The 27,922-nt window shown below is 42.8% G+C and overlaps 1 protein-coding gene across 6 annotated transcripts in view; it reads right to left on the bottom strand.

Annotated features, from left to right (window-relative positions):
- Window positions 1–27,922, bottom strand: part of samd11 (sterile alpha motif domain containing 11) — a 130,380-nt gene that overhangs the window by 59,525 nt on the left and 42,933 nt on the right. For 2 of the 6 annotated variants that reach the window (XM_074645012.1, XM_074645011.1), the window contains exon 3: window positions 10,389–10,480. In XM_074645012.1, coding sequence (XP_074501113.1) covers window positions 10,389–10,460 — 72 coding nt within the window. In that variant the 5' untranslated portion in view covers window positions 10,461–10,480. Of the gene's footprint in view, window positions 1–10,388; window positions 10,481–11,305; window positions 11,366–12,397; window positions 13,560–27,922 lie in introns of those variants that run through there. The other 4 variants (XM_074645009.1, XM_074645010.1, XM_074645008.1 and 1 more) reach the window with 4 other exon arrangements.

The following is a 27,922-nucleotide window of genomic DNA, read 5'->3' as shown; positions in this document are numbered from 1 at the left end:
AAGTTTTTTTTTTTTTTTTTCTTTCTCCTTGCGTTATTTCCTGAAAGGTGCAGTGCCCTGCCGCTGGCTCCAACTAGCATTAGCGAGGACGCACACACACACACATGAACACACATGCACACACACAGCGGTAGCCGCCCGTGACATTCCTGCAGCTGCGGCGCTCTCTCTCCCTCGCACGCGCCCCCCCAGCGATCTCCCTGGGGGACGAATGCCTAATGAGTCACGCGCCTGTCTGCCGTTACCTCGCAGCGTGTGTGTGTGTGTGTGTGTGTGTGTGTGTGGAGGCGGGATGGCGGGCCGACTTGGCGCGAGCACTAGGGGAAAGGGGGAGGGGGAACGAGGAGACGACAGAGAAGGAGAGAGGGAAAAAAATGAGTGTGAGGAGGGTGGGAGATGGGGGGGGGGATGAAGCGGTCATTACCGGGCTCACATAAGAGCTCTGAAACAAGGCCAAAACAAACAATTTGTCTCCTGTGTGTTTGTGTGAGATCCAGTTCCCCACAAAATACAAATCCCCACACTTGGTTTGGTCTCACCTCCTTATCTCTGACTCACCCGACCTGACATTTCCACAGGTGCACCCGTGAAAGGTGATTAGCTGCAAAATTTGTCAGCTTTCGTCAAATTGAGATCGCTCAGTATGCAAACCTGATTACTGTGAATAATCAGATTAAAGTAATAGTTTGATTAAAGTGTTTACATGGTTTTCGCAGTAACCAGCTTTACCCAGTAACCCAATAATAAAGTTAATATGATGTGTTTGATAGGCAGGATAATGTTTGGAAGGATTTGTGGGCGCCAGTAGAAAAACCTCCCATTAGTGCCACAAAACAAGAAGAAAACAGAAAACGGAGAGACGTTGCTTTTGATTAATTCACAGCGCACCTTAATACAATCTCTTTTACTTTGTGTTAGCGGCGACATGAAAGCTGTTTCGCTGTCATCCCAAAAAAATATTTTGGTGTTTTCTTTTTCTCCACCACGAGCCATGACAATGTTTGTTTATAGAAACACCCATTTGCATCCGCTGCACCCTGTGACCTTTCTGGTGCATGTTCAGAATCAAAAAGCTGAAAGAAAATCAGACAAAGAAACACTATATACTGCGCGGGCCGCAGAAAAAAACTGACGAGCCTCATATTTGCCTAATCTGGTTATAATCAAATTATTAGCGTGCATGTAAACAAACTTAGTGCAATATCTGCAAGAACAGCGGAGATCAAGAACGGCTGTGGATAAACTGCCGATATGTAATTAGAAACATGTTGAACTCTTCTGGCAGAAGAATATAACGCTTATAGAGACACTTTTATTTACAGGAGGTGGTGCGTTCCTCCACCACAAACACTCACAAGTACTGCCACACTGCATGGTCATATAGTACTTTTTAACCCAATTTGTCCCCATTGTTGTGCAAAACCACATGTACGTGTATATATATATATATATATATGAGAGGAAAAGTTATTTATAGCATATCCTATTAATACAATAATATATAATAATTGATGTCATCATTTGCAAAGTACACAAGCATGAAATAATTCCTGCGTTACCTAACACTGTGATGTGTCACATTTTGCAAGTTCAAAGCAAAGATGACAGAGTGTCACGGGGTTTTGTCTTGTTCCTGGTTTGCAGTGAAAACACAATCAGCCAACCAAGCAACATGAACACGAATGTATATTTCATTAGAGTTGTCAATCGATTAAAACATTTATTTGCCGTTAATCGCATGATTGTCCATAGTTAATCGTGATTAATCTGTTTTATCTGTTCACCTTAAACGGAGGTTTGTCAAGTATTTAATACTCTTATCAACATGGGAGTGGGCAAATATGCTGCTTTATGCAAATGTATGTATATATTTATGATTGGAAATCAGTTAATAACACAAAACAATGACAAATATTGTCCAGAAACCCTCACAGGTACTGCATTTAGCATAAAGAATATGCTCAAATCATAACATGACAAACTGCAGCCCAACAGGCAACAACAGCTGTCAGTGTGTCAGTGTGCTGACTTGAGTATGACTTGCCCCAAACTGCATGTGATTATCATAAAGTGGGCATGTCTGTAAAGGGGAGACTCGTGGGTACCCAGAGAACACATTTTCATTCACTTGTCTTGAGGTCAGAGGTCAAGGGACCCCTTTGAAAATGGCCATGACAGTTTTTCCTCACCAAAATGTGGCCTATGTTTGGAGTGTTACTTAGCCTTTGTGACAAGCTAGTATGACATGGTTGGTACCAATGGCTTCATTAGTTATCTTCCAGTTTTATTGATACCAGTATCTTCACTCTAGTTGTAGCCCGCTACAACCAAAAAAAAATCCCAAGTTGCTTTAATGCATTAAAATAATTGGTGCCGTTAAAACGTTATTATCACGTTACTTTGACAGCCCTAATGCTTTTGTCAACAGGAGCGACTCAACAACTTTTCTCCACATTTAGTACGGAGAGCAGCATCTCCAACCACAGTAAATGTTTACCCACACTCTACCATACGAATGGGTATATTACAGATATATGACTAAAACACACTACAGATCTTAGCTTTATATTTTCTGTCAGTTCTTTTGAAGTTTCCTTGGCATTTTGGTTAAAGGAAGTCACTAAGTGGTAGATGATGGATGGTTAATGGTAGATGTTTCTTTGAAGTTAAGAATCAGTTTCGTGCATTATGCTGGGCTCACACTACACGAGAATCAAGACAATTTTGTACCCGATTCCCCCCCTCCCGACTATCGTCAGCAAGCCCAGATTTTCTAGATATTCCTCTGGTGTGAGGTATGTTAAGAGTGTTTTTTGATGTCCCCCAATCGGCTCAGAAGTCCATCCTGGCCGCACCGATCTAAATATTAAACATGTTCAGTATTTACGATTGGATATCCTGTTGTGTGTGGGGAACCCCGAGGACAGCCGATGACAGAGTCACGTGGGAAACAACGATAGCCAATTGGGAACCAAGCTGACTGAAGAAGGAAAGACAAGGCGGCCACGGCTAATGCATGAGCTAACGCAAAACGTGAAGCATAACGTCGTAGTGAGATGGAGCTCAGAAATGGAGGACCAACTTGTTGATTTGTGGCAACAACACGATTGTTTATTTAACGTGTCTCCATGACTTCATCCATCCATCCTTCGTGAATTTTCAGTACAAAGTAAAAACTAACATAACTAATTCTTCCTGCCCGTCGTCCGCCATGTTTGTTTACACTAAAGTCACGTTTGACGGTGAGAGATTTTGCAAATTGTTGCTCTCCACAAACTATAGGAACAAAACTGTTAAATTTAACATAACATGTCGTTATGTGTGGCGTCTCACATTTTTCAGATCTGTTAAGATTTGAACAGTCTTATATTGTGGGCCAGCCTTTATTCCATACATATTGTACAAACACTCATGACATCAGAAACGCAGCTCTAAATCTGCCATGAGATCTGGCACCAACATTATCAAGTAAAACTCCTTATAAGTGCAAATGTACTTCGTAGTTGGCAAAATAAATGGGATTCTGGGTAACTGTGTGTGTGTGTGGTTTATGTACAGACTTTAGGCAACACTTGGTTGTTCAAGGCCGTGTGAGAGAAAGAGAAAAAAAAGTGAGAAAGCACTGTAGGGCGGACAGGCATGCGACCAAGTCCCCCGCCTCCACCCCCACACACACACACACACACTCATGCTCTCCCGCACCCTCGGCCCCCACGCGCTGAGCCGAGCGGGCAGTTGCAGCCCAGTGGAGCGGCACAGGGCGAGGGGGGAGGGATGGGTGAGCGGCGGGGGGAGGGGGAGAGGTGCACAGAGGGCGAGAGGCGGCGAAGAGGAAGGGGGGGGGGCTGCTGGGGCGGCGCTGGGAGGTCAGTGGCGGTGCAGTCAAGCGTGCCAGCGCGCCTCTCGCTCTCCCCTTTCCCTCTTGTTTCTTTCTCTCCGTCCTCCTCCCTTCTTCTCTTCTCCTCTCCGTGTTTGGATAGGCCCGCCGAGGCCGCCGCGGGGGAGCTTTGTGGACAGGTAACGACCGGGCCTTTCTCTCCACCAGACAAACACACGGGAAGTGGAGGCGAGCGTGAAGTTGTGGTTGGTAAATTCAACTGATGTTTTCTCTTGTGGCGGTCCCAACAAGAGAAAGAATTTGATCCTGACAATTATTAAAATCTCACATAAAGATCAACACACTTTAAATAGTTCCATTAAAAACACTGCCACATTATTAAAAGTACACCTCTACAAGGTTTGAACATCCACTTTGACGAGGTTTCGACAAGTCACGCACAACTTAACACGCAGCTACACTTCATTTATGAAATAAAGGTAAAGGTCACTTATGATGAGCACAAGTTCAATATGGAGGGAAAACCAAGATACACTCAGATGACCCTCATTTATGCTGGCAAAATAAAATGTAGGCTTTACCTCTCTTTAATCTTTCTCATACTGACTTTTTAGCACTTTAGTGGGGTTGTCAATATATTGAAATATTTTATCACAATTAATCGCATGATTGTCCATAGTTAATAATGATTAATCAAATGAATCACACATTTTGTATCTGTTTAAAATGTACCTTAAAGGGAGATTTGTCAAGTATTTAATAGTCTAATCAACATGGGAGTGGACAAATATGCAGCTTAATGCAAATATATGTCTCTATTTATTATTGGAAATCAACTAATAACACAAAACAATGACAAATATTATCCAGAAACCCTCACAGGTACTGCATTTAGCATAAAGAATATGCTCAAATCATAACATGACAAACTGCAGCCCAACAGGCAACAACAGCTGTCAGTGTGTCAGTGTGCTGACTTGAGTATGACTTGCCCCAAACTGCATGTGATTATCATAAAGTGGGCATGTCTGTAAAGGGGAGACTCGTGGGTACCCAGAGAACCCATTTTCATTCACATATCTGGAGGTCAGAGGTCAAGGGACCCCTTTGAAAATGGCCATGACAAGCTAGTATGACATGGTTGGTACCGATGGATTCCCATCGGTATTTTAGTTCAGCCCGGTATAAACTAAAATCACAAGTTGCGTAAATGTGTTAAAGAAATTGGTGGCGTTAAAATGAATATGCATTAACACGTTAACTTTAACAGCTCTAGTATTAAACAAAAAATATGTGTGGCAAATGTGTTTACCTTGGTTTAAATATACAGTATAGACATGTATACAGATTATAATCATCAGCAAATTCAGAATTTAACTAACTTTTCTTACACCTACTTTACTGACAAACTTTAATAATGATCAAAAACTGTACATATAACTGTATGACACTGATGAATCTACCAAGTAATTCTGTGTTTATACACAGTATGTGTGTGCTTGTTTGAGTGTACTGATGGATGTATAAAAAGTAAAACTACGATAGGACTTTACTGTCTGCAAAGGCCTGATGTGACAGAGCGAGCCTGCAACTATCAGAGGAAAACACACACACACACACACACACACACACACACACACACACACACACACACACACACACACACACACACACACACACACACACACACACACACACACACACACACACACACACACACACACACGCACACACACACACACACACAGACAGACAGACAGATGTTGGGAGGAGGGTTTTTAGACATATCGCCGTTGGCTTTGTTGTGATAAACCACATTTGCCTGATAGACAGATGCTCCGACTTATTTTAGCTGCCTGTTAACGGGGTCCGCACCCAAACACTCATGCATCCAGTCGTACAGCGAGCAACACTTTAAGAAGCTCACACACCCACCACACATCCACATTAAGCTCTCTATCAATCCCTGGCATCTTGCTGAAATGCACACTAGTGGAAGCTAATGGCTATTTTGCTAAATTAAACCGTTTATTTTAACTGAATTATTCATAGATAGAAAGATAAGAGGCACAAAAGAGTTTTTGAATGTGCGTGAGTGTTTATACGACTGTTACTGTATTTCTGTGTGTGTGTGTGTGTGTGTGTGTGACACACATTCAAGTTCGTATCGATCTCTACAAGCGACATTAAGACACACATATCATTAGAGTTGATCTCTAATTTGTTCGTTACTCAGAGAGAGAGAGAGAGTTGCACACAAAAGTGCACAAATACACTCGACACGACCACAGTTCTGCACTCTTCTGGGCCAATGACCGATTCCGGCGTTACCATAGCAACATAGCCTCGGCAACACACACACACACACACACACACAAGCACACAAACACATAAAACAGAAGCAGTGTACAGTAGGTAGCTGATCTATGAAGACGACTCCACATCACATACCAGCTCCTATTATTTCACTCAATATGGTGCACTTTGATTTTAATGATCTTTTCTCCCATTAACACTATTGGAAGTGGCATTATGAAAATGTAATGAGATCGACTATGAGTTATAGGCAAAAGTGTGTATGCCTGTGTTTGTGCCTCTGTGTGTGTGTGTGTGTGTGTGTATAATTTCACTTTGCAAGAGGAGCCCTTGATTGGAGGAGGTCTTTACGAGCCGGAGGAGGGGAGTGTAATTTCCTCCCGGCCTCCGCCAGTTCCGCTGAAATAACAGAGCAGAGGAAGCCCAGCTCTCCCGGGAGGCGACACACACACACACACACATACACGTACACACGCACGCACAAACACACATAGCGAGCAGGCAAGTCAGGCAGCCATCGCGGGCGTACAAATAATCACAGACACGCACGCACTGAGACACAAACTAACGCAAAAGTATGTACAGACAAAAACACAAACATACAGAGCCGAGAATAAACGGCAACGTGCGTACACTGTGTTGAGTATTATATATTGTATACGTGCAAAAGAATGACATGCGGTGCCAAACACGCAAAATAAGCAGCATCCAACAACTTCAAGGGGAAACTTTAATAACAATTAAAGCTGAGGAATCATTTAAGCACCTGATCATCACATAATAACCAGCTTAAAGGGATAGTTTGGGTAGATGACGGTCAGCACGCCCCTAGTTTGGAAAAACAAACAGGAGTTACCGTACGGAAGCAAAGCGATGTACTGCTGTGGACGGGGCCGGCAGCAAAACATATTTTAGCCACCTAAAAGAAAGGCTTACCAAAAAAATCAATATCGTTTTAAGTGAACGCTACATTTAGAACATTTTTGCCGGTTTACCTTGCCATCAGACAGCCCTTTCGGACGAGGAACTGAAGCCGTTGTATTAGGGCTAGGCAATATATCGATATTATATCGATATCGTGATATGAGACTAGATATTGTCTTCGATTTTGGATCGTAATATGGTAATATGGCATAAGTGTCGTCTTTTCTTGGTTTTAAAAGCTGCATTAAAGTACAGTGTTGTCATTTCCTGAACTTTCCAGACTGTTCCTTTACCCACTTAGTCATTATATCCACATTGCTGATGATTTTTGGTCAAAAATCTCGATGTGTAAATATCTTTTGTGGTCAATTATACAATATCGTCGCAATATTGATATCGAGGTATTTTGTCAAAACTATGGTATTTGTTTTTCTCCATATCGCCCAGCCCTACATTGTATCCATCTATGTTCTCGCCAAAGCAACCAGACTCCATTGAAAAAAGATGAACTTCGCAGGACACCGGGGTGGCTGGTCCACCGCTGCCTCGATCGATTGGTGCGTTTGTGCTATTGTGTGACTTTGGTGAATCCGAACTAACCAAAGTCATACAATAACACAAACTAACAAACCGAACGAGGTAGCGGTACACCGGCAACTCCTGTGTTCTGCGAGGTAAAATTAAATTTTTTTTCCCAATGGAGTCTGGTTGCTATGGCGAGAGCATAGATAACGGCTTCAATTCCCCGTCGGAAACACAGACTGTATAGCCGTCTCACGGCGAGATAAACCGGCACAAATATTCTAAATATAGCGTACACTTAAACTAATATAGATTTTTTTAGGTGGCTAAAATATGTTTCGCTGCTGCCCCCGTCCACTGCAGTACATCGCCTTGCTTCTGCGCTGTAACTCCTGTCTGTTTCGACCGTCATCTACTGTAGGAAATGCACTGACTATGGAGGACTACCTGATACAACCCGACTTCAAAACACCCAAACTATCCCTTTAATAAAAAAGCTAACACACCTTGACAGCTAGTTATCAACAGCATGTCAATGAGTGTGGATAAACAACATTATAGACATATTCAAATTCTACACCGCGGAGCGTAGCAACAGTTCAGTTTGTGTCGTGTCGTTATAAACAGCTTGTGCCCGGGCCGACGCCGCAAATTAACTTCCACGAGTTCTGAGCAGGCAGGTGAAAAGTCTTCCCACCAGCTGCTGCACTTTTTTTTTTTATGATCGCTTGCCTCATGCCTATAGCGAAACAAGATCACTCAAAGTTCAGCCGTCAAACTTTCAAAATAAATGACTGCATGAGGTAATTTGTGTCAGTAGGCAGGCATATAGTGTGTGTGTGTGTGTGTGTGTGTGTGTGTGTGTGTGTGTGTGAGAGTGAGTGAGTGAGAGAGAGAGATAGCTCATCAGTGAGGGAGTGCTGGCTGCCATGCCCTGAGGGGAGTCAATGAGGAGAGAGGGAGACGCCAGTACAGGCCATACAAGTCCCACTGCCCTCCCTCCTCCGCCTAACCCTCACCGCCTCGCATGGAGCTGCCAACATACTTAGCCTGTGTGTGTGTGCGTGCATGAGTGTGTGTGCGAAAGTGTCACGGTGGTATTCACTTGCTGGGTTAGACTTCAGGCTTCACCACCAGACAAGGAAAGGAAGAGAGGGAGAGAGGAGGCTACAACAACAACCTTAAAGCTCCTCATATCCCCGCTTACGTCAATAACAAAGTTTTACTCCGTCACAGCGGTAATTGATGTGGAACTGCACAAGCCCTAGCAAGCCAAAAGCCAATCACTCTGATATCTCCGATGAGCCTAAACATAATAAGCAAACACGGCTCAAATCCTTCAGTAAAAAATAAGACGTGGGCATCTCTGCTATCTGTTTTCCCTGCCCCCTCCCCCCCCGCTACCTCCCTCTGATAATTCGTTTGACTGAACCCTATGTGTTAGGGTACAGGTCTTCATTCTAGGCTGTGAAAAATGTCACCAGTTTACCTGTATCACTCAAACACCTCCGGCTTATCTAAACCGCCTTTGCCTTGCGTGCCTCGCACACAATAATCAGCAGTAGCCACGCTCAGTAGCTCGCTAAGCCTCTTACACCCTTCCCTCAAGATTAGTGCTTGGGAGCGACGACAGATGCGCTCCGCGGTGATAAAAACACACACACACACACACACACGCAAAGACACACACACACACACCGCACCTGTGTGAACAGATTTGGCGACGGTGAGCCGGCAGTGTGCTTGCTCAAAGCTGACACACACACACAGACACACGCACACACACACACACACGCAGAGTGGTGATGCTGTAATCGTGACACACCTGCAAGGCCTCAAGGTTTGGCATGGTGCCCCTGGCCCGAGCCCTGAGGGAAGCACTAGGCAAACAAAAGTTCAGCAGCCAGGTGAGGAAACGCATTCAATGGGGCGGAAAGAGCCCCGACCGACAGAACCTAACGTAAAAAAAACAGCCACACCGGACAGCTCGATGCCTCAGAATAAAAGGCTGTTTGATAACCCGGCATCAGTGAAAGGCTGAACGTGGATTTGATATTCATGCTGAGAAAAATTACCGTCAAAGTTGACATGCATGGCTGTAGGGGTCTTCACCATCAAGGTTACAGAGAAAGACGACGCTCCAGTAGACACTCATACACTGTTTCATGTACGTAAAGCTGAGTGACACAACACAACGAAATAATAGTATGCCCAGTCCTGCTTTCACACGAGCTAAACTAAATCTAAATTAACAGGATACATGGTCTATTTGGAAATAAAAACAAAACTAGTAACGAGGGTACAGATTGTAAAGACAATTTTGTGATTTGGGGATACATAAATGCCATATGAATAAAAATAGACTTGACTTTAACAGCCATTAAAGCACAAGCATTCATCATCACTGAGCAAAAAACCATCAAAATCATTTGCATTACTTAACTATGAAAGCCTAACTTTAGGCTTTACCACAATATTACAATCACAAATACTTCCTACTTGTCTACTACTACTTGTCTTTTCACACAAATATTTGTATTATATTAATATATCTTCCAGCTCTGTCTGCATGCATTGTGCCCTTTGTTACAACCGTCACCACCACAATCCAGCATCTTTTATTTAACCCCATGTGTTCTGTATATTGAATATATCCACAGCATAGGAGTTGTCCTCAAGTCAAACTAAAACAATATTTTCTATTCCCCTAGTTAATACATTGACTCTACAAGTACAGACAGACAGTGCAGGAGTAACAGCAGCATGACAGGAGATGAAATGTTCTTACCACTGGAGATGAAATTCGACAACCAGGACAGTCGCAGATCGGAGGGTGCACCTGTAAGATCCCTTTGGACATAAGAGTCTTGAGACTTTTCCCTGGAAAAGAAAAAAACAAAAAGGAGAACCACGTTTAGTGAATACTACCAAACTCATCTCCTCCATGACACAGCATATGATAGATTATCAACTTGCTTGAGAATGGGCCCTTTTTCTTCAGCCCACCATCTAAAAGGACTCAAAGTTTTCAAGTAAAAAAAAAAAAAAAGCCTCCAATCAACACTCTTGAAGGAGTCAGCCCCTGCAGACAAACTTATCTTCCAACGTTTCTGCCATGAAGTTTGATTCTACCCAGCAGGTCAAGTGTGGTGAGCCGGAGAGACAGCAGCCTCCTGTCATCTGTCTATAGGAATCGGTATATTAAACTATTAGGCTACCATTTCTGACCTGGGGGTGACACCCTCCCTCCCACACACACACACACACACACACACATCTTAACGCCTGTCAGTTCTGCCTGAGTAACCTTGTGTGTGTGTGTGGTGAGGGGGTGAGCGCACCATGCGTAATTATTGCATAAAATACTATGCTATAAATGTCCACATAAAGAATACCTCACTGTATTGATGCTGTCAAGGTTATTGCAACAAACACTTAATAAAATGCTTCTATGGATGAAAGCAGCTATGCAATTAATGTCTAGTTGAAAATTCCACTCGGTTGCAAAACATTTTAAAACATTTATCACTTGAGTGGACGAACAAAACGCTATTTTTCAAATAAACAGCCATATTTCAAAGCAAACATGCCATGCGTAAAAGTATGCACAAGTGCCGCTGAGCTTAAAGGAAACGATTCATCCCATAATGAGAGAAAATATATTTTAACTGTCACGCATTGTATTGAATCTGTCTAACTTTTCACCTCAGTGCCGGTTCTCCAAATGCCCCGGTGTGGTCGTGATCGCAGCCCAAACTCTGTGTCAAAGCGTCGGAGGGGTAATGTGGAGGATATGCTCCTTTTCTCATCTGTCTCCTTTTACGCACTGACTGCTGCTGTAACCCTTTCACTCCAAAACTCAGCACCGAACCAAGATACCCAAAGTGTATAACCCGGAATGAACTGCGTCTTAAAAACAAGTGTTTTTATTTATTTATATTTATTTATTTAACCTTTATTTAACCAGGAGTAAAAAAAACTCATTGAGATTATAAAAATCTATTTCCCAAGAGTGTCCTTGCCAAGATATAGGCAGCAGCACCACAGTTACACAGTTGCAGACATAAAACAAAACATAACAATTGAAAACGAAGAGCAAATTTAAAAATCATATGGTATCAAAAAAACATTCAAAACATCTACAGCCAGATGTGCATGTTTCCAAAAATCTTTTAGAAGCACTTTAAAGATGTTCAGTGAGACCAGCTCTCCAAGTTTCAGCTAATTTTTGTAGCAGCATACTTGAATGCTCTTTTTTCCCAGTTTAGTACAGACTTTTGGGGACAGTTAGTAGGATTAAGTCCTGGGAGCAAAGACAGTAACTTCCTGTACTTTTTTGAAGTATGTAGGTCCGTATAGGTAAGATGTAAGCAGACCAAGAATAGCCTTATAAATAAGAACACGCCAGTGGTTCAGTCTAAGGCAGACCATCCTACCAGAGCATACAAGGCAAGGCAAGTTGATATATAAATATATAGCACATTTCATACACAAAGTGCTTTACATATATATATATATATATATATATATATATATATATATATAAAAAGCAAGATAAAAGAGCACAAAGTGCATAAAGAATATAAAAGTATAAGTTTAAAAGAAAAAAAATTAAAAGGATAATAAAAAAACAATCAAAAGACAGTAAAGTGTTGATCAATTAAGAAAAGATGGTCTTGAGTCTAGATTTTAAAGTGACCACTGTTGGTCATCTGGAAGTTTGTTCCACACTACAAAGAGCAATAAGGGCTTTAAAATATGTAATAAAAAACAGCTCCATGAAGGTTTTGTTCTTACCTTTGTGTCTAATACTCCGTTTCCAATCTTTGGCTGTCTCTCGTCCACTGACAAACTGGAACTCGTTGGGTGTGAGCCACTCTCCTCTGTATTTAATCGAGGGTCCTTTACTACCTTGACACAGTTTATTGATATAAAGCAGAGCCTTGTTTTCTCCGCACTCCACCTCGATGCACGGCTCTCCGTTGTCGAAGAAGGGCTGGAAGTCTGGGATGGAGGAGAACCTCTCCAGCATCAAGTCCTCCGTGTGATGGTGCTGGTGATGCTGGTGGAGGTGGTGATGATGCAGCGCCGAGTCGTGGTGGTGGAGCCCCAAGTACGCGCGGTGGTGATGGGCGAAAATGTGGTCGTAGGGCGGCGGATGCGAGGGGGTCACCACGGGGATAGCGGTGGCATTTAAAGGGGCCAGGTATTCGGACTGGTTGAACGCCATGTCGTCTCCATCTCCATCCAGACGCTCCTTTTTGATGGCAGGCATGTTAGTGAGTGAGGAGAGCCGGTAACAAGTGAAGAAAAGCTGCTGCTGCTCGCTGCTCAACGAGCCAACTTCAGCGTCCTCTCCTCCGAGTGTGAGTCTGTGAGTTGGGCTGCTGCTGAGCCAGACTTGGAGACGCGCCTCCGCTTGGTTTTACGCAGAGCCGCCGTGTCCGTGTCGCTGCAGCCGTGAGACAGCAGCGGTCTGCTGGAGGAGTTGCCGGAGAGATTCCCATTCAGTAGTTTAGCAGCTCGCAGCTTCTCTTCTCTTCTTCTCCTCCGCCAGCCTTCACCAGCAGCTCCTACTCTACCTCCCACATTTAATCACACTCGCTGCTGTGTTAATACCTGACATGGTTATAGCTCTGAGCAACCCGGACGTTATGGTACCTGCGGTGATCATTACGCATCGTGGCTCTTATTTCTAAGCCTTTGGGGAAATTAGAAGTAACATAAGAGATTTTTTTTTTTTTTTTTTAATATTCACTAGGCAAATATTTCAATGGATACCCACTTTAATCACATGCATGTTTGGGGCAAGTCATATTCAAGTCAGCACACTGACAGCTGTTGTTATGATTTGAACTTTTTATTTCTTGCTAAATGCAGAACCTGTGAGGATTTCTGGACATTATTTGTCATTGTTTTGTGTTGTTAATTCATTTCCTATAATAAATGTATACATATATTTAGCATAAAGCAGCATATTTGCCACTAAAAGTGCTTGTTTTTGCTACTGACAGGCTCAGATAGTTATTATAAGTGTCTGACAACATTATAGTTACACCCTACATAGAAATAAAACGTTTTTCTTTACCTTTCGCTTTCTGTTTGTAATTGATTTCCAATAATACATATATATACACTTATATATTTGCATAAAGCAGCATATTCCCATGCTATGGGGAGTTTACATGTGGCCACAATGAAGACAATAATAAAAAGCTGATAATATTCTGCTGTATGGTATTAATCAGAGCACACAAGCCAAACACACATCAAGCTTGATATATATCTGAGGAAGTTATTTGCGCAGCGTTAATACAGTTGAAAGTTTTTGGAAAGAGTTGTGTTTTAACCCCTGTGTATGTCGTTGAAGTCACGCTGAAGTTCACAGACCCAGACCAAACAAGATTTGCACTCTCCGCCGCTTCTCAACTTGGCCCATTTAAACAGCGGAGGCTCGGCGAGGGCCCGGCGGAGAGAGGAGGGGGGACTGCGAGGGACGGCGCGGCGCTGCTGCGGAAAAATGGAGGAACCAGCTCTGGTGTAGAGTGAGCAGCATGAGGAAGTAAACTGTCATCTCCACCCATGCAGCTGAAGCTAAAAACTCGCTTTAACAGCTGTGTCTTCTGTATCTATAAAGACCACATATTGAGTTATGAGTATTTTAAAGTCCAACAGCACTTTTACCTTTAGTTCCCCCCAAATATGACAAGAAATGTATGATTATTTTAAAAGTCCAATATTACCAGACATTAACCAGGCTTCCAGCTTTCAGGCAAATTTCAACATGTGTAAAAGACCACCAAAATAAATAATAATAATAATAAATAATTAATAGTATGATTGTCCATACTTAATCGCAAATTTATATCTGTTCAAAATGTACCTTAATTACCTAAGTACCTTTATTATTTGCAAAGTACACAAGCATAAAATAATTCCTGCGACACCCAACGCTGCGATGTGTCCCTTTTTTACAAGTTTAAAGCAAAGATGACGGAGTGTCACAGGTTTTTGTCTTGTTGTTCTTGGTTTGCAGGGAAAACAACATCAACTAACCAAGCAACATGAACATAAATGTATATTTCATTAGAGTTGTCAATCGATTAAAACATTTATTTGCTGTTAATCGGATGATTGTCCATAGTAAATCATGATTAATCTGTTTTATCTGTTCACCTTAAAGGGAGATTTGTGAAATATTTAATACTCTAATCAACATTGGAGTGTGTAAATATTCTGCTTTATGCAAATGTATGTATACATTTATTATAGGAAATCAATTAACAACACAAAAAAATGACAGATATTGTCCAGAAACCCTCACAGGTACTGCATTTACCATAAAACAATATGCTCAAATCATAACATGGCAAACTGCAGCCCAACAGGCAACAACAGCTGTCAGTGTGTCAGTGTGCTGACTTGACTATGACTTGCCCCAAACTGCATGTGATTATCATAAAGTGGACATGTCTGTAAAGACTCGTGGGTACCCATAGAACCCATTATCATTCACATATCTTGAGGTCAGAGGTCAAGGGACCCCTTTGAAAATGGCCATGACAGTTTTTCCTTGCCAAACCTATTGAGTGTTATTTAGACTCCTTCACAACAAGCTACTATGACATGGTTGGTAGCAATTGATCCTCAGGTTTTATAGTTTCATATACCAGTATATTCACTCTAGCTTTAAAACTGAGCCTGCTACAACCTAAAAAAATCCCAAGTTGCGTTAATGCGTTAAAGAAATTAGTGACGTGTTATTATCGCGTTAACTTTGACAGCCCTAATCGATCATTTATAATCATTTCAAAGCCAAACACCAACAGTAGCCGCCTTAAATCATACTTTCACCTTTGAACACACACACATAGGCTAAAGGTGGTCAGGGTCACAGAGGTCACCGGCCACCAGATTTACCCATGACATCAGCAGCAGGTCCACACACTGTGTTTTATGTGTGTCTAAATTCAACCACCTCTTTGTTATACTCCACCTACAGTGACACCTTGCCCTTTCTCTCTCTCTCTCTCTCTCTCCCCCAGCTTATACTCACCTGCTGCGGCCGCTTCTGGAAGCCTGAAACTGTTCAACAGTGTGTGCAGAGCTTTCAGTCTTGAAATGTTTTGCATAAAGCTGCACTTAACGTCACAAAACATGAAAAAGCTGTTATATTTTAGGTTTGTTTTCAAGCCTCTCTTTAGATGTACCAACCCCGTCTCACAGGAGGGCGTATAAATACCACGACATTACACGGACATTCTATGTCATGATCATGCATTTTAGCCTTTTTCCATGTCATCTGTACGCCACACAAACGTCCACAATTAGGTTTAGGCAAGAAAACCACTTAGTAAGGGAAAAAATCATGGTTGGGCTTAAAATAAATACGTAAAGTAAGTAAAATACGTACAGAAACAACGTAACCCAACTACAGAAAACACGTCATATGACAAACTAACGTAACTTACAAAACAAAACACCAGTCTCGAACACGGCTCCCTATAGTTAAAAGTCCGGTGTTTGTTTCTCACTTTGTACACTACGTCACTAACTCTTACCGTAACATTTATACGCGTATGTGTTTTGCAGTCAGTACAGGACACACGGCATAAAAATGACATGCATAAATCAAAAAAGGCGCACTTGCTGCACTCTAAACACCTTTTCGTTTGAGCAGACTAGAAGTACAGATGAGCACTGTGAAACCTGTTGATAGGTGTTAAACTTATCATGTTTCTAAATTACAAAAAAAAAAGGACAGCATCAGTGGGTGAGAGGCGCTCAGTTTCACTTTGGGTCGCTGGAGATGTGCTTTATAGTCTTGACACCTGGGTGAGAGTCCTGAAGTTATTTTTAGGAATTAACTATGACCAACAATTTAGCTTAACCCTAATCAAAGTGCTTTGGTTGTTTCACAAGTTAAAGCTTCAGTAGGCACAGTTTTTGGCATCATTGGGCAAAACTTCAATAATAACCTTTCAGCATATTGTAATTCAAGTGTTCTGAGAGAAAACTAGACTTCTGCACCTCCTCATGGCTCTGTTTTCAGGCTTTAAAAAAACTGCCTGTGACCAATCACAGGTCATTTCAGAGAGAGAGCATTCCTATTGGCTGAGCTCCGGCTGGTGGGCAGTGCTTGGTATTTCCTAAACAGATCTCAACATGGCTGCCCGGTCACAAACTTTCTCATTTTACAGCTCAACAGTACACTACAAGATGATTCTGAAAACATTTGAGGAGAGAAATAGGCATTACAGTAACAGAATATTGATTCATATTTTGATCAGCGCTGCCTAGTTTGACCGTTTGATCGGAGTTGGCGAGTGATTGACAGCTGCTCAGAGACGGTAGACCCCAGCTCGGCTCTGATTGGTTCGTTTTATAAAAATAACTTTTTTTAAATCATATTTGCTCCATTTCCACCCACTGCTGCTTTAAACTCTGAACACTAACCGTTATCAATGTTCTTTGACTTGTATTTTGATTTAATGTTGGGTTGCAAGCAGGAGAATATTTCAAAAGAACTGATCATAAATTATGTGCAACCGTTGCTGCGAACGTGTTGCTTTAACTGAAGCTAAACCTCCTCGGCCTGGAACCACATTTTCTGAGAGCGCTTTCTCTCCGCGCTGTCTGCAGGGCATGTTCCCCTGAGCTCCTGGAGCTCGTGAGCAGGACCACATCTGACCCCCATCAGTGGAGAACCACCCAGGTGGATCCACCACCGACACATGGAATAGCCATTCCAGCTGCAGAGGTGGGGTCCAGAGCGCCGTGTGTCGGGGGCCTATAAATCAGGCCAAACTGCCTCTGACACACACAGGAAGGAGGCACGCCACACCGCAAGGCGGAAGCGGTGCACGGGAAGGCCAGAGACCACAGCCTGGCCAGAACTGGTGTAATGCCGACAGCCGGGACCAGGCAGGCAAACACACACGGCAGACATTTACAAAAAAAAACATGTGCCAGCTACCTCACCGAAGACAGTGACGGACCAAAGGTTGTCATTTTTCCTTTTGGAACCGAGGACGTCTGAAGGGAATGTAATGGAATTAGTGGGTTTGTGGATCAGGAAGAGACCAAAACAGATTTTACACTCACAGCTAAAGGAAACAAAGGTGACCTGAAGTCACTTATCCAAACGCTGCCTTTAACATGAACACAGTCTGAAAAATTAAATTGAAAGACAACATTTTTCAACCAAACAATAATGTCTCTTCCCACGTGTTGGTTAGTACACTGAACAGAAGCAGTGACATAAATCATGAGCTGCTGACATTTATGGCGCATGTTTACAAAGCCGTTTCCAGGAAGTGGAACACTACATTTCAGATGAGAAGCTCTTTGATTCTCTCTCTTTATCAAACCGGCCCATCGCCACATCGAAATGTCTCGATGGAAACCTCGTCGATGTGTGCGTTGGCGCTGCAGGTTGCACCATCGGGAGAGCCCTGGTGAAACCAGTCATAAAGGGGACACCCATTCCCACTCCTACACCCACTCGGCGTCCCCGGTCGTGACTCATCCTCGGTGGCTCATCGGGGTTCCCCAAACTTGTGCAGTGACGACACTTCAACTTTCATATCTTCAAAAAAATCAATTTGGTGTAAACTGAGTAGATTTTTCCATCAGCCTTTGTGTCTCTTTCATAAAAAGGTTTTTTGTGATGGGGAAACCTTGTTTGACCTTTTCTACCTCGACCTTTTCTTACTTCTTTTACAGTGTGGCAGAGTCCTGGATCCAAAAAAATGACCACAGAAAACCCCACACCTGCTAGTACACCCCATGAATTTACAATGAATTAGGAAATACTAATATCAGTACAAAATGATATTACAGTGTGGTTTTAGATTTCACAGCAAAACTGATAAACTTAAAAGGAAAATGCGAGACTGTTACTCAAAATGCAAAAACACAAGCTACTCTCGACAGAGACGCTGGTGTCTCCTCTTCTTGTAGTTTCTCTTTCTATTACTGAATGCAGCTTCAAGGGTGATTAATCTGGTGAGTCTACGAAACCCTATAACTCTGATTCTCAGGGTCTGACACCAAAACCATCAACACTTTACACTGAGCAAACACTTTCTGTATTTGTAGCGTTGGCAGATTTCCCAGTCGCACGGCAGAAACTACGGAAAACATGTCACAAGCATCAATAAAACTTAGAAACAAAACGCAGGTCAACAACAGTCTAGAACACGGGTCTGTTGGACCCATCCACCTGAACACCCGCCCACCATAAGTGGTCTTTCTCGCTTTTTAAACTACGTCACTAACTCTGGCATGCGTACAAATGACAGGCGGAAATCAAGAAAGGCCTACTTATTGCACGCTAAACGCCTTACGCATTATCGTGACATTTACACGCCTTTTTTGTGCGAACGAGCTGGGTGTTCATGTTGTTGTAAGTGTTTGAAAAGGAGCCGTTTCACACTTTTTTAATCTCAGATGTCGATAAAACTCAGCGAAACTGAAACGATAATAATAATAATACATGATTGATTCCTGCTTTTTGAAATTTGGAAGTCCATTTTCCCCTTCAGTACACAGATACTGACTGATGTAGATTAGTTTACATGTGTATAATGTAGATGGCTGTCTTCCGCAGTATCATGGATCAACATGTTCATGGACAAAATATGGTGATTTTTATTATTGATTAATCTGTACATTGTTAATTTCTTAATCATTTAGCATATAAATTGTTAGCAAATTGTTAGCAAATGCCCATAATAATTTTGATTCCAAGGTGACGAACAGTTCAAAAGCAAACGATATTTGATTTAATGTGAAAGAAAACTGATAAAAGCAGCAGATCCTTTCATTTGACTTTACTGATTAATCAGGTATCAAAACTGTTGGCAATGGCTTTCTTGCTGCTCTAATAATCAATTAATTGAGTAATTATTTCAGCACTAATGGTGAGACTTTAGGCTACTTTCAGCCATACAATGTGTAAGTGTGGCTCCGTCTATTTCTTGAAAAATGCCCACTTAAGCTATAGAGTCCAAGCATGTAGTTGACGCGTGTTTCAATAAAACTACGTAGTCCATGTTCTTCGTTTCAACCGTTTACTGAAAATCTTTTTGCCCAATCAGACTGGCTGCAGTCACAATTGGTCCTTATCGAGCACACTGCCATGAAACTACAGAGCTACTCTTCTCAAGCAAATAAAACAAAATGTAAATTAACCACAGTTATTTCTCTACTGAACAAATGGCTCAAACACAATGTTTCACTAGTTTGGGGTTTCAACATAACACAGGCCTGAACTTAAATAAACAATCCAACAACTCACACCAGTTCACTCCTGATTGTGAGATGTCGAAATGTCGAGGACGGTTACTTTGCCGTGTAATAAGTCTGAAATTCTGTCCGTCCTCAAAATGCATCTCAAGTCCAGCACTAATGGTGAGACTTTAGACTACTTTCAGCCATACAATGTTTCACTAGTTTGGGGTTTTCACATAACACAGGCTTGAACTTAAATAAACAATCCAACAACTCCCACCAGTTCACTCCTGGTTGTGAGATGTGGAAATGTCGAGGTGGTTACTTTGCCGTGTAATGAGTCTGAAATTCTGTCCGTCCTCAAAATGCATCTCATGTCCATTCCTTTCCCCTCCTCGTCCGGCGGGAGTCCCCCTAACGCGGCCCCGCCTCTGCGCCGTTGTTGGCAGCGGCCCTGGAGCCGCAGCGCTGCCGGCTGCCGGCGGGGGAGAGAGGTAATAAATAACCCGGGGAGAGGAGCGGAGACCGCCGGGCGGTGCACAGTCTGACCTGACAAATACTCACTGGAAAACCATCAGAGAGCGAGAGCCCACCCCTGGCGCTTGGAGCCAGCCTTTCAGACATGAGCTGCAAAATATATAGGCCTGCCCCTACTGGAAAAAACAGAAAGGGAAGACAGACAGAAGCGTCTCCGTCTCTCTCCACATCCAGACACCGCCGGAGACACGGCGAGAGTAATTAACTATTTAAAGCAGAGTATGAATTTCTTTAGAAAAGCCCACGCAGTATGTCCAGTTCTCCCCAGACAAATATAAGAGATGATTAAGACGCAGGAGGAAGTTAAAGAAAAAGAAAAAGAAAGCAACTTAAGTTTTGCTCGAGGTGTTTAGCCGAAGACTGAAGATTGAACCCAATTAGTGCACATTTAAAGGGACTGTTTGTGAGAGTCAGAAATGCTTGTTAACAGCGACACCTGTGGCCGTTAAGTCAACGAAAGTCAGCGTCGGGCTCGCGCTTGCTCGCTCTAAATAGACATGAACGAGCATCGCTCAAAACAGTGAGGCGAGACACGTCAGCTAAAACCACAATATCACTCTATATTTCAGCTGCTTGGCAGTAATGTTAGCTGACCAGACGATGGTCTCTCCATGAATCAATGCTGATCCTAGTGTTGGCTTTTCCTGTCTCAGCCTCCGGGGCTGAAGCAGGAAGAGAAACGTTATCGTCTCTGACCGCAGCCGCAGGGAGACACCGCACCCGGTCGGAGACGATAACGTTCCTCGCTGCGGAGCCCCGTCACTTCACAAGACACGGGAAACCTCTGTTGGTCTGGAGGAGCTGCAGCATTTATTTCTGCACAAACGTCCACTGTACATTCACTAGATATTCTCAGTCTTCTGCAGTGTGTAGTGTGCGCGCATGCACGTGTAGAGGTGGAGCGAGACAGCGAGAACGCGCGCGGTGTGTGTGAGTGAAGGCAAGCAGGCAGAGGAGCAGACACTCCGGCACACACGAGCGCGTATATGCGAGTGTGCATGGGAAACCGACCCGGTAGATTTATACGTGTAAAAAGTTACAAACAGTCCCTTTAACTCACTAGTTCTACTTCTATAGACTCCTCTGGAGCCCAGAAAACATCCAGACATGTTTTCTGTAGTTGGTCAACTGCTCTGTGATTCAGATTCTCAAATCTGAAATCAATGATTGAGGAGCCGTGTTCACCCAAATTAGAAACTAGCATATTTTCTCACCTACCTCTAGTGGTATCTTATCAGGTGGAAATCACAAATCGCTTTGCTGTTTCAGATTACTTTGTTCTGTTTAAAGATTTATAGACAAATCCAGATAAATAGGCTATCTGACGTAACCACATTAACGTTACTGCGGTATCATCTACCTACATTACGCGCACGTTTAAATGCAAGCAGTCTTAAGAAGTGTACAATGTTCTACTTTTACCTTTACTTTCTATGTAACGTTACTTTTGACAACGATGTCTAGCAGTTCGGGAGGAATCTGACAGAGCAGTTCTCAGCTGCCTAACGTTAGACTGACATGGTGAAACAAGTAACGTCAGCTAAGATAACACTGCTTAGCTAGCATTACCTAACATTAGTGGGCATAAGGCACTGTCTTGGGGCTGCGGTTGTCCCACAGAATAAATTAACTCAATCATCTACCTGTGGCGTTATTGTGAAATAATGTTATTTACTCTAACAGGGGCGACCTAATGACCACAAAGTAAACATCATTAATCGGTTCGGCATCACAAACAGAACACGTTGAAAACTAACGAATGCGTCGTGGTTGCTCGTAGTGACGGCAGCTGTTGAAAACACGAACGGAACATGTAGGTTTCTACGTAAAAACCTACAAATTGACCTAAATCCATTTTAAATACATACTCATCTGTGTTTATTATCTACGCCGACCATTTGCATGAAGTTACTACGAGCAACCACAGACGCTTTCGGCTTTAAGTCCCAGTTATACTGTTAACAGACACTGAGTCACTACGACTTGCCACCGCAGTAATGGCGGCACCGCTAGATCGCGGAACACACAAAGCGGTCGCCGGATTCGTCTATAGCCAGTGACTATAATTCAGTACGTACAACAGTAGTTTGTTCGTACACCCGACTTTCAGTTCAGCAGTAGGCTACGTTCAGTCTGTTGCTAGCCCAAGCTGTCACATTCAGTTCAGTAATAAACTAGCCTATACAACACTAACGTTAATAGCTCGGCAGGGTTTTATTTATGAAAGAGTTATCATATTACGATTGTTTCTGCGGCTTTCGTGGTCGTTCAACCTCAAAGTAACGTACTGTGAATCACATCTGAGCTGACGACGGCAAAGTCGCCAGTGAGGGGAGCTCCACTGCTTCAATAAAGTCGGTTCACTTAAGATTCATTGAGATTCGTTCGTACATATACTGAACAACCACTGTTGTCATGGCAATCTGACTAAATTTGTAGTTACAGTTAAACAAAAGTGAATATTAATTGCAGGTCTGTGACACAAACTGTGGTCTCCTGTGTGACCTGGACACGCTACATCCCCATCCACCACCCAGACCTTCACAACCTTACTTCCGCCTCACTACGTAGTGTAAAGAGCGCACTTCCTGTAATAGCAAAATGGACGTAATGAACCAAATATCTGGACCATGATGAAGATGTCACAGCTTCATAATTCATGGTTCACCATTTCATCTCTCTGTTCTTTATACCACTTCTTATTTCTGCAATGTTTGATAACATCAGAGTAGAAAAAAAAGCTAGACAACACCTCTCGCTTCAGGTCAACCTTCTGTTGTAGTCATTAATACTCGTTAAATCTATTAGCTCTCCTGCTACCTTTTGCTGACTCATTCTCATTTTATCTAGACATGATACTTCTCAGCGGTCCTGGAGGGAGCTTAGCTCTCCTAAGTTGGAATTTGTGGAATTTAATATCAGAAAATGTTTCAGGGGATACAGTCTCTGGGCTTTGAGTGTACTATGTTAGCAGACACGGAGAATCATCACACATTATAAGGGGGGAAAAATGTGGATCAGAGCGCTGAAATTCTGACAAGAGAAAGCACTAAATTTGGCACTTCAATACCCTCCATCTGGTGGTAGTGCTAAACACCACATCATATTTCAAAACTTTTTATTCTCAGTATGCGTCTCTAATTGCTCACCAGGCGGTGTTTTTTGGCCACTGTGTGCAGTCTCTGAACACCAGCAACCGCACCAGCCCCTTTTTCAATAAGGTTTAAGTCAAATTTCCCCTTCGTTTTAGGTTTCAAAACATTTTTAACAGTGTACGGCCCTGGAAGCTCAGAGAGACCTTGGTGCTATTTTTGTGGTATAACCTAGGCCTTAGGCTAAATCTTCAACCAAGCACTCGTCCAAAAATCCCCCCAAAGTCTGTTTTAAAACTGAACTAGTGTGGGACCAACACAGTCCTCTAACTCCAGTATTTCAGAGTTGGCAAGCAGGCAGAGTAACATTAGACCCTAGGGGGGGGCTGAGGGGGGGGTTATGCTGTCGTGCCGGCGCCCTTGGCCTCCCCCGGCGGATCTGGGGGGTCAGGCGGCTGTCTGTGATCCCACACAGCGGCTCTTCCACATGGGATTTATTTTCTTGCTGGATGGGCAGGCAGGCGGCCCAAGAGGATTCTCATTTTAGACCAGCGTCTGTAGCTGTCAACGCCAGCCGACAGAGGCGAGCGGACACCCGACCCCGAGTATCCTCCCTCAACACTCCCCTTTGGACTCCCTCCCCTCCTCCTTCTCTCATCCCCCCCGTTCACACACAAACACATAGCGCACGGACAGCGCACACACACCCAGTAAGTAATGATTTCACAGCCTCTCATTTCGTCTGAAATAAACTTTCACATTACGAGGAGGCTGGAAATTAAAAAATTATAAAAATCCTACATGATTGTTTGTTCAGTTTTCACTTCAGGAGTCCTTATCTTTGATTATAAAGCACTGTAGTGAACTCAAAGCTTCAACGAGCAATGAGCCAGGTCTATCTAGCAAAAAAAAAAAAAAAAAAATGCACAGCGTCTCCCCTTCCTCCCCAGCGCCGTTAATAATTTGTGCAGTAAAAGATAGCGTGCCTCTCTGAGTTTGTGGGAGTTATTGGCACAGTATTCCCCACCATATTTGTGCGAGGCAGTGATAGGAACATAAATTATTTCTTATCTCTTCCGCAATCCATTTTTCAAAGGGCTCACTCTGTGTTTGAAGGGTAGCAGCACCAGCAGCCAAAGCCCAGATAGTGGGCTACATTAGCCTCCAAGAGATCCGACTTAGTGATTTCAAACAATGCAATAAGAACAGGACTCATTGGTATGGGCAGTGCCATGTATGACCATAATTTAATACCAAATTAGGTCCCTGGAATCCAACAAAAGATCAAAACAATGGCCGGCGTTACCACCACTACAAAGGCAGACGTTGTTGTGGGGGCTATTTAGTTAAATGCATAGCTGTATAATTGAGGATCTAAGTGGTAAGGACTTGGATGTTAAATGATGTTTGAGAGATTCAACGATATTTAGTGGTGGACACAGTGTGTACCAAACTGTATCACTGCATTATGTTCTTTTAATAAAACAAAAACAGGACAAACAAGCTGTTTTAGGGAGTAAAAATATTCCTTCAATTAGAAATGTTGAACTGCAAAATGGTCACTTACAACAAAACCTAAGTATCCACCAGCCTCCGGGTCTGAAAAGTGAAGCCAGTGCTGAAGTGCCTTAAACTTGCATTCTTTCAAATATCCAGCAGGGGGCGACTCCTCTGGTTGCAAAAAGAGGTCTGATTGTATAGAAGAAAATGACCCTACTTCTCACTTGATGTATTGGCTTCGTCCGGAATAACATACTATGCAGTACATACTCAATATGTGTACTACTTTTATGTGAATAAACAGTAGTATGCATCTTTTCAGACGCACTGAGCAGTAATTTACGTCGTCACATCCTGAGAGCCTCCTTGCCGGTTGGAGACGTGTATCCATGGTAACTCAACCTCATTTGACTAAAACAACGGTTTGTGAGAAAAAGTATGAATTAATTTAAAATATATATTACACACAGCAAAGTGAAATCTTATACTTACAGGTAAATCAAAGCTTTATTGACGTTAGACAGCTGTCCGTCAACGTCCGTTATGAACGGTGTCCTCACTACTGCATTGCATTATGGGTTATTTATGCCACCATAGTGTCCAGCATTTAATAGTTTAATATTTCACCGGAAACAGTAAGCAATTCGCGTACTATCGGTTTTATACCACGGTTTCGGACATACTAAAATATCTCACATACTGTTTTAGCGTACTAAATAGCATGTTAGTATGGAATTTCGGACGCAACTATTACCTCAGTAAACATTGTAAACATGAGTTTATGGTCTCAATCGCTAGTTTCAAGTCTTCTTCAATACAGCATGATGTTCATTTAATAAATTACGGTCCCATTTAGGGTCAACTAGACCATAAAGCAGGGGATGCTTTTGGGCGTGGCTACCTTGTGATTGACAGGTTGCTACCACGGCATTGTCCGGTGTTTTCGTCCTACAACTTTAACCCTTTCACAGCGTGTTTCCAGCTCATGAAAGTTAACTATAACCTTTCTGGTCACCAAAAAATGTCTCATGACGGCCTAAAACGGCTTAAAAATGGCAGTCCACAAACCAATGGGTGACGTCACGGTGACTACGTCCACTTTTTGTATTCAGTCTATGGTAAGCTCCGATCTACACTAAAGTAAAATCAGTCTGCAAGCACACTGATGCCTTTGGGAAACAGTGAAAAGAATCAACCCTCTGAATTGTGCTGTGCTGAAAGCACACGCAAAGTCCCTGTAAATCACATGACGAGGCCCCTTTGGTGCTCACCAGAGGTCAAGAGTGTTCCTCTCAAAAAGAAACACATGAAAAGTTTTGAGGGAAACTGAAAAAGTCACAGTGACATGGCCTGGCCAGCCCTGTGAACACTGGACATTCAAACCGCATTGTTGTTTTTTTTTGGAAACTCTTTACAAGCGGTGTCACTCTCAACAATTTAGATATATTCTACAGCTGAGGATGATCCGCAGAGACGAAATGACACATGATAAATATCAAACCCTCCTCTGCAAAGCATTAATGTCTGCTTGCAAAGAATAAACCCTAGCTCTCCCAGCTACTATTGATTTTTTTTTTCCCTGTGTGATGTGAAACCAGCAATCAGCACTGCGGTTCGAAATAGCCCTGAAACTGGAGCCGAGACGTCGATGAGTCGCCAACACATTTCAATTAGCGAGCCGCCCTGGCCAATCTCTCCCCCGGGGCACAAAGCACAGAGGGTCGGGCACGCCCAGCCCAAGTCCACATATGGTCCTGTGTTGGCTCAAATTAATCTGATAAGAGCGAGAATTTATACATGCCACAGGCAACCATGTGTCTATTTCTACATCTTTTCCATTAAGTGCAAAACACAAACTTATGTATTGGCAGGTCGAACCGACCTCAGCCTCTAAAGAGTGTGGTTTGTTTGACACGGGTTGTTTCCGGTGGAGCAGCGGGACGAGACTTCACTGCTGCAATATGAGCTGCTCACATCACATGATTTTGAGATGTAAAATAATGGTCTGTCGACTGTTTAACTATTATTTATTTAAACAGCTCATCCAGAAAATGGTTTTCACTTATAGTGTGCCCATGGTGATACAATCTAACGCCTAGAGGAGGAGTGGCTATTCACGGCTTAATGTTCTGTACTTGTGCGGATTTTCAGTGTCAGCTACTTTTATAAAACTCAATTTAGTATAAGGGCATCTCATATTTGCAGTACTGAATTTGGCTTTGTTTATGCGTCAAAAAGGATAGTATCCATCAAATTACATGCAAGTGTTTTGTTTGAAGACTTGGAAACTGTAAACAAGTTTAAAAGTTGCTCTATACTATATCCAGAGCATTAATAAAGCATCAAACAACTATTTGCTATGTAAAGATATAGAGGAGTAATGTCTACCTGAGCAGAGAATGAAGTCGCTCTCCCTCTGTGTGTGTTGTAATCCGAGCTTCCTTGTGCTTTGTTGACCTTTGTGCATGTGATCGTGCCCCCCAGGCTAGCTAACGGCCACCACTCTGCACTGCTCTCATACGACAGTTACAGCTGATAACGCCGTCCTGAAGCGTAGCACCCACCCTCCGGTTCCCTCCCAGGTTAACACTGTTAGCTCTATCAGCACAATTGCCAAAGTTTTCACTGTTAGCACCGCTAGCAGAGAGCCGCCAGCTCAGTCGTTGTCGTGTTGAGGAAATAGAAATGCTCCCAATCTTGCATTTAGCACCTTTAGTTATTTTTTGCTGAAAATGTAAAAATAAGCAAAGGGAAGTGATTTTTGCCATTTATCAATAACTCAATATACAGTGGTATTGTTATGGAAGGTTTCATTGTTGTTCAGCTGTCAGGAAACATATCTTAAAGGCAGGATGGGTGACTTTGTGAAACTAGCAAGAGTACACTAGATTTTCTAAAACGATTCAGCCAAAATAACAAGCAACTCTATTGCAATGAAAGTAGCTAGCAGCACTAGCTC

The sequence above is a fragment of the Sebastes fasciatus genome, chromosome 8, assembly GCF_043250625.1.
Source record: "Sebastes fasciatus isolate fSebFas1 chromosome 8, fSebFas1.pri, whole genome shotgun sequence".
NCBI classification, from domain to species: domain Eukaryota; kingdom Metazoa; phylum Chordata; class Actinopteri; order Perciformes; family Sebastidae; genus Sebastes; species Sebastes fasciatus.
The sequence above is the reverse complement of the archived record's forward strand: the minus strand, read 5'-3'. Positions and strand labels throughout refer to the sequence as shown.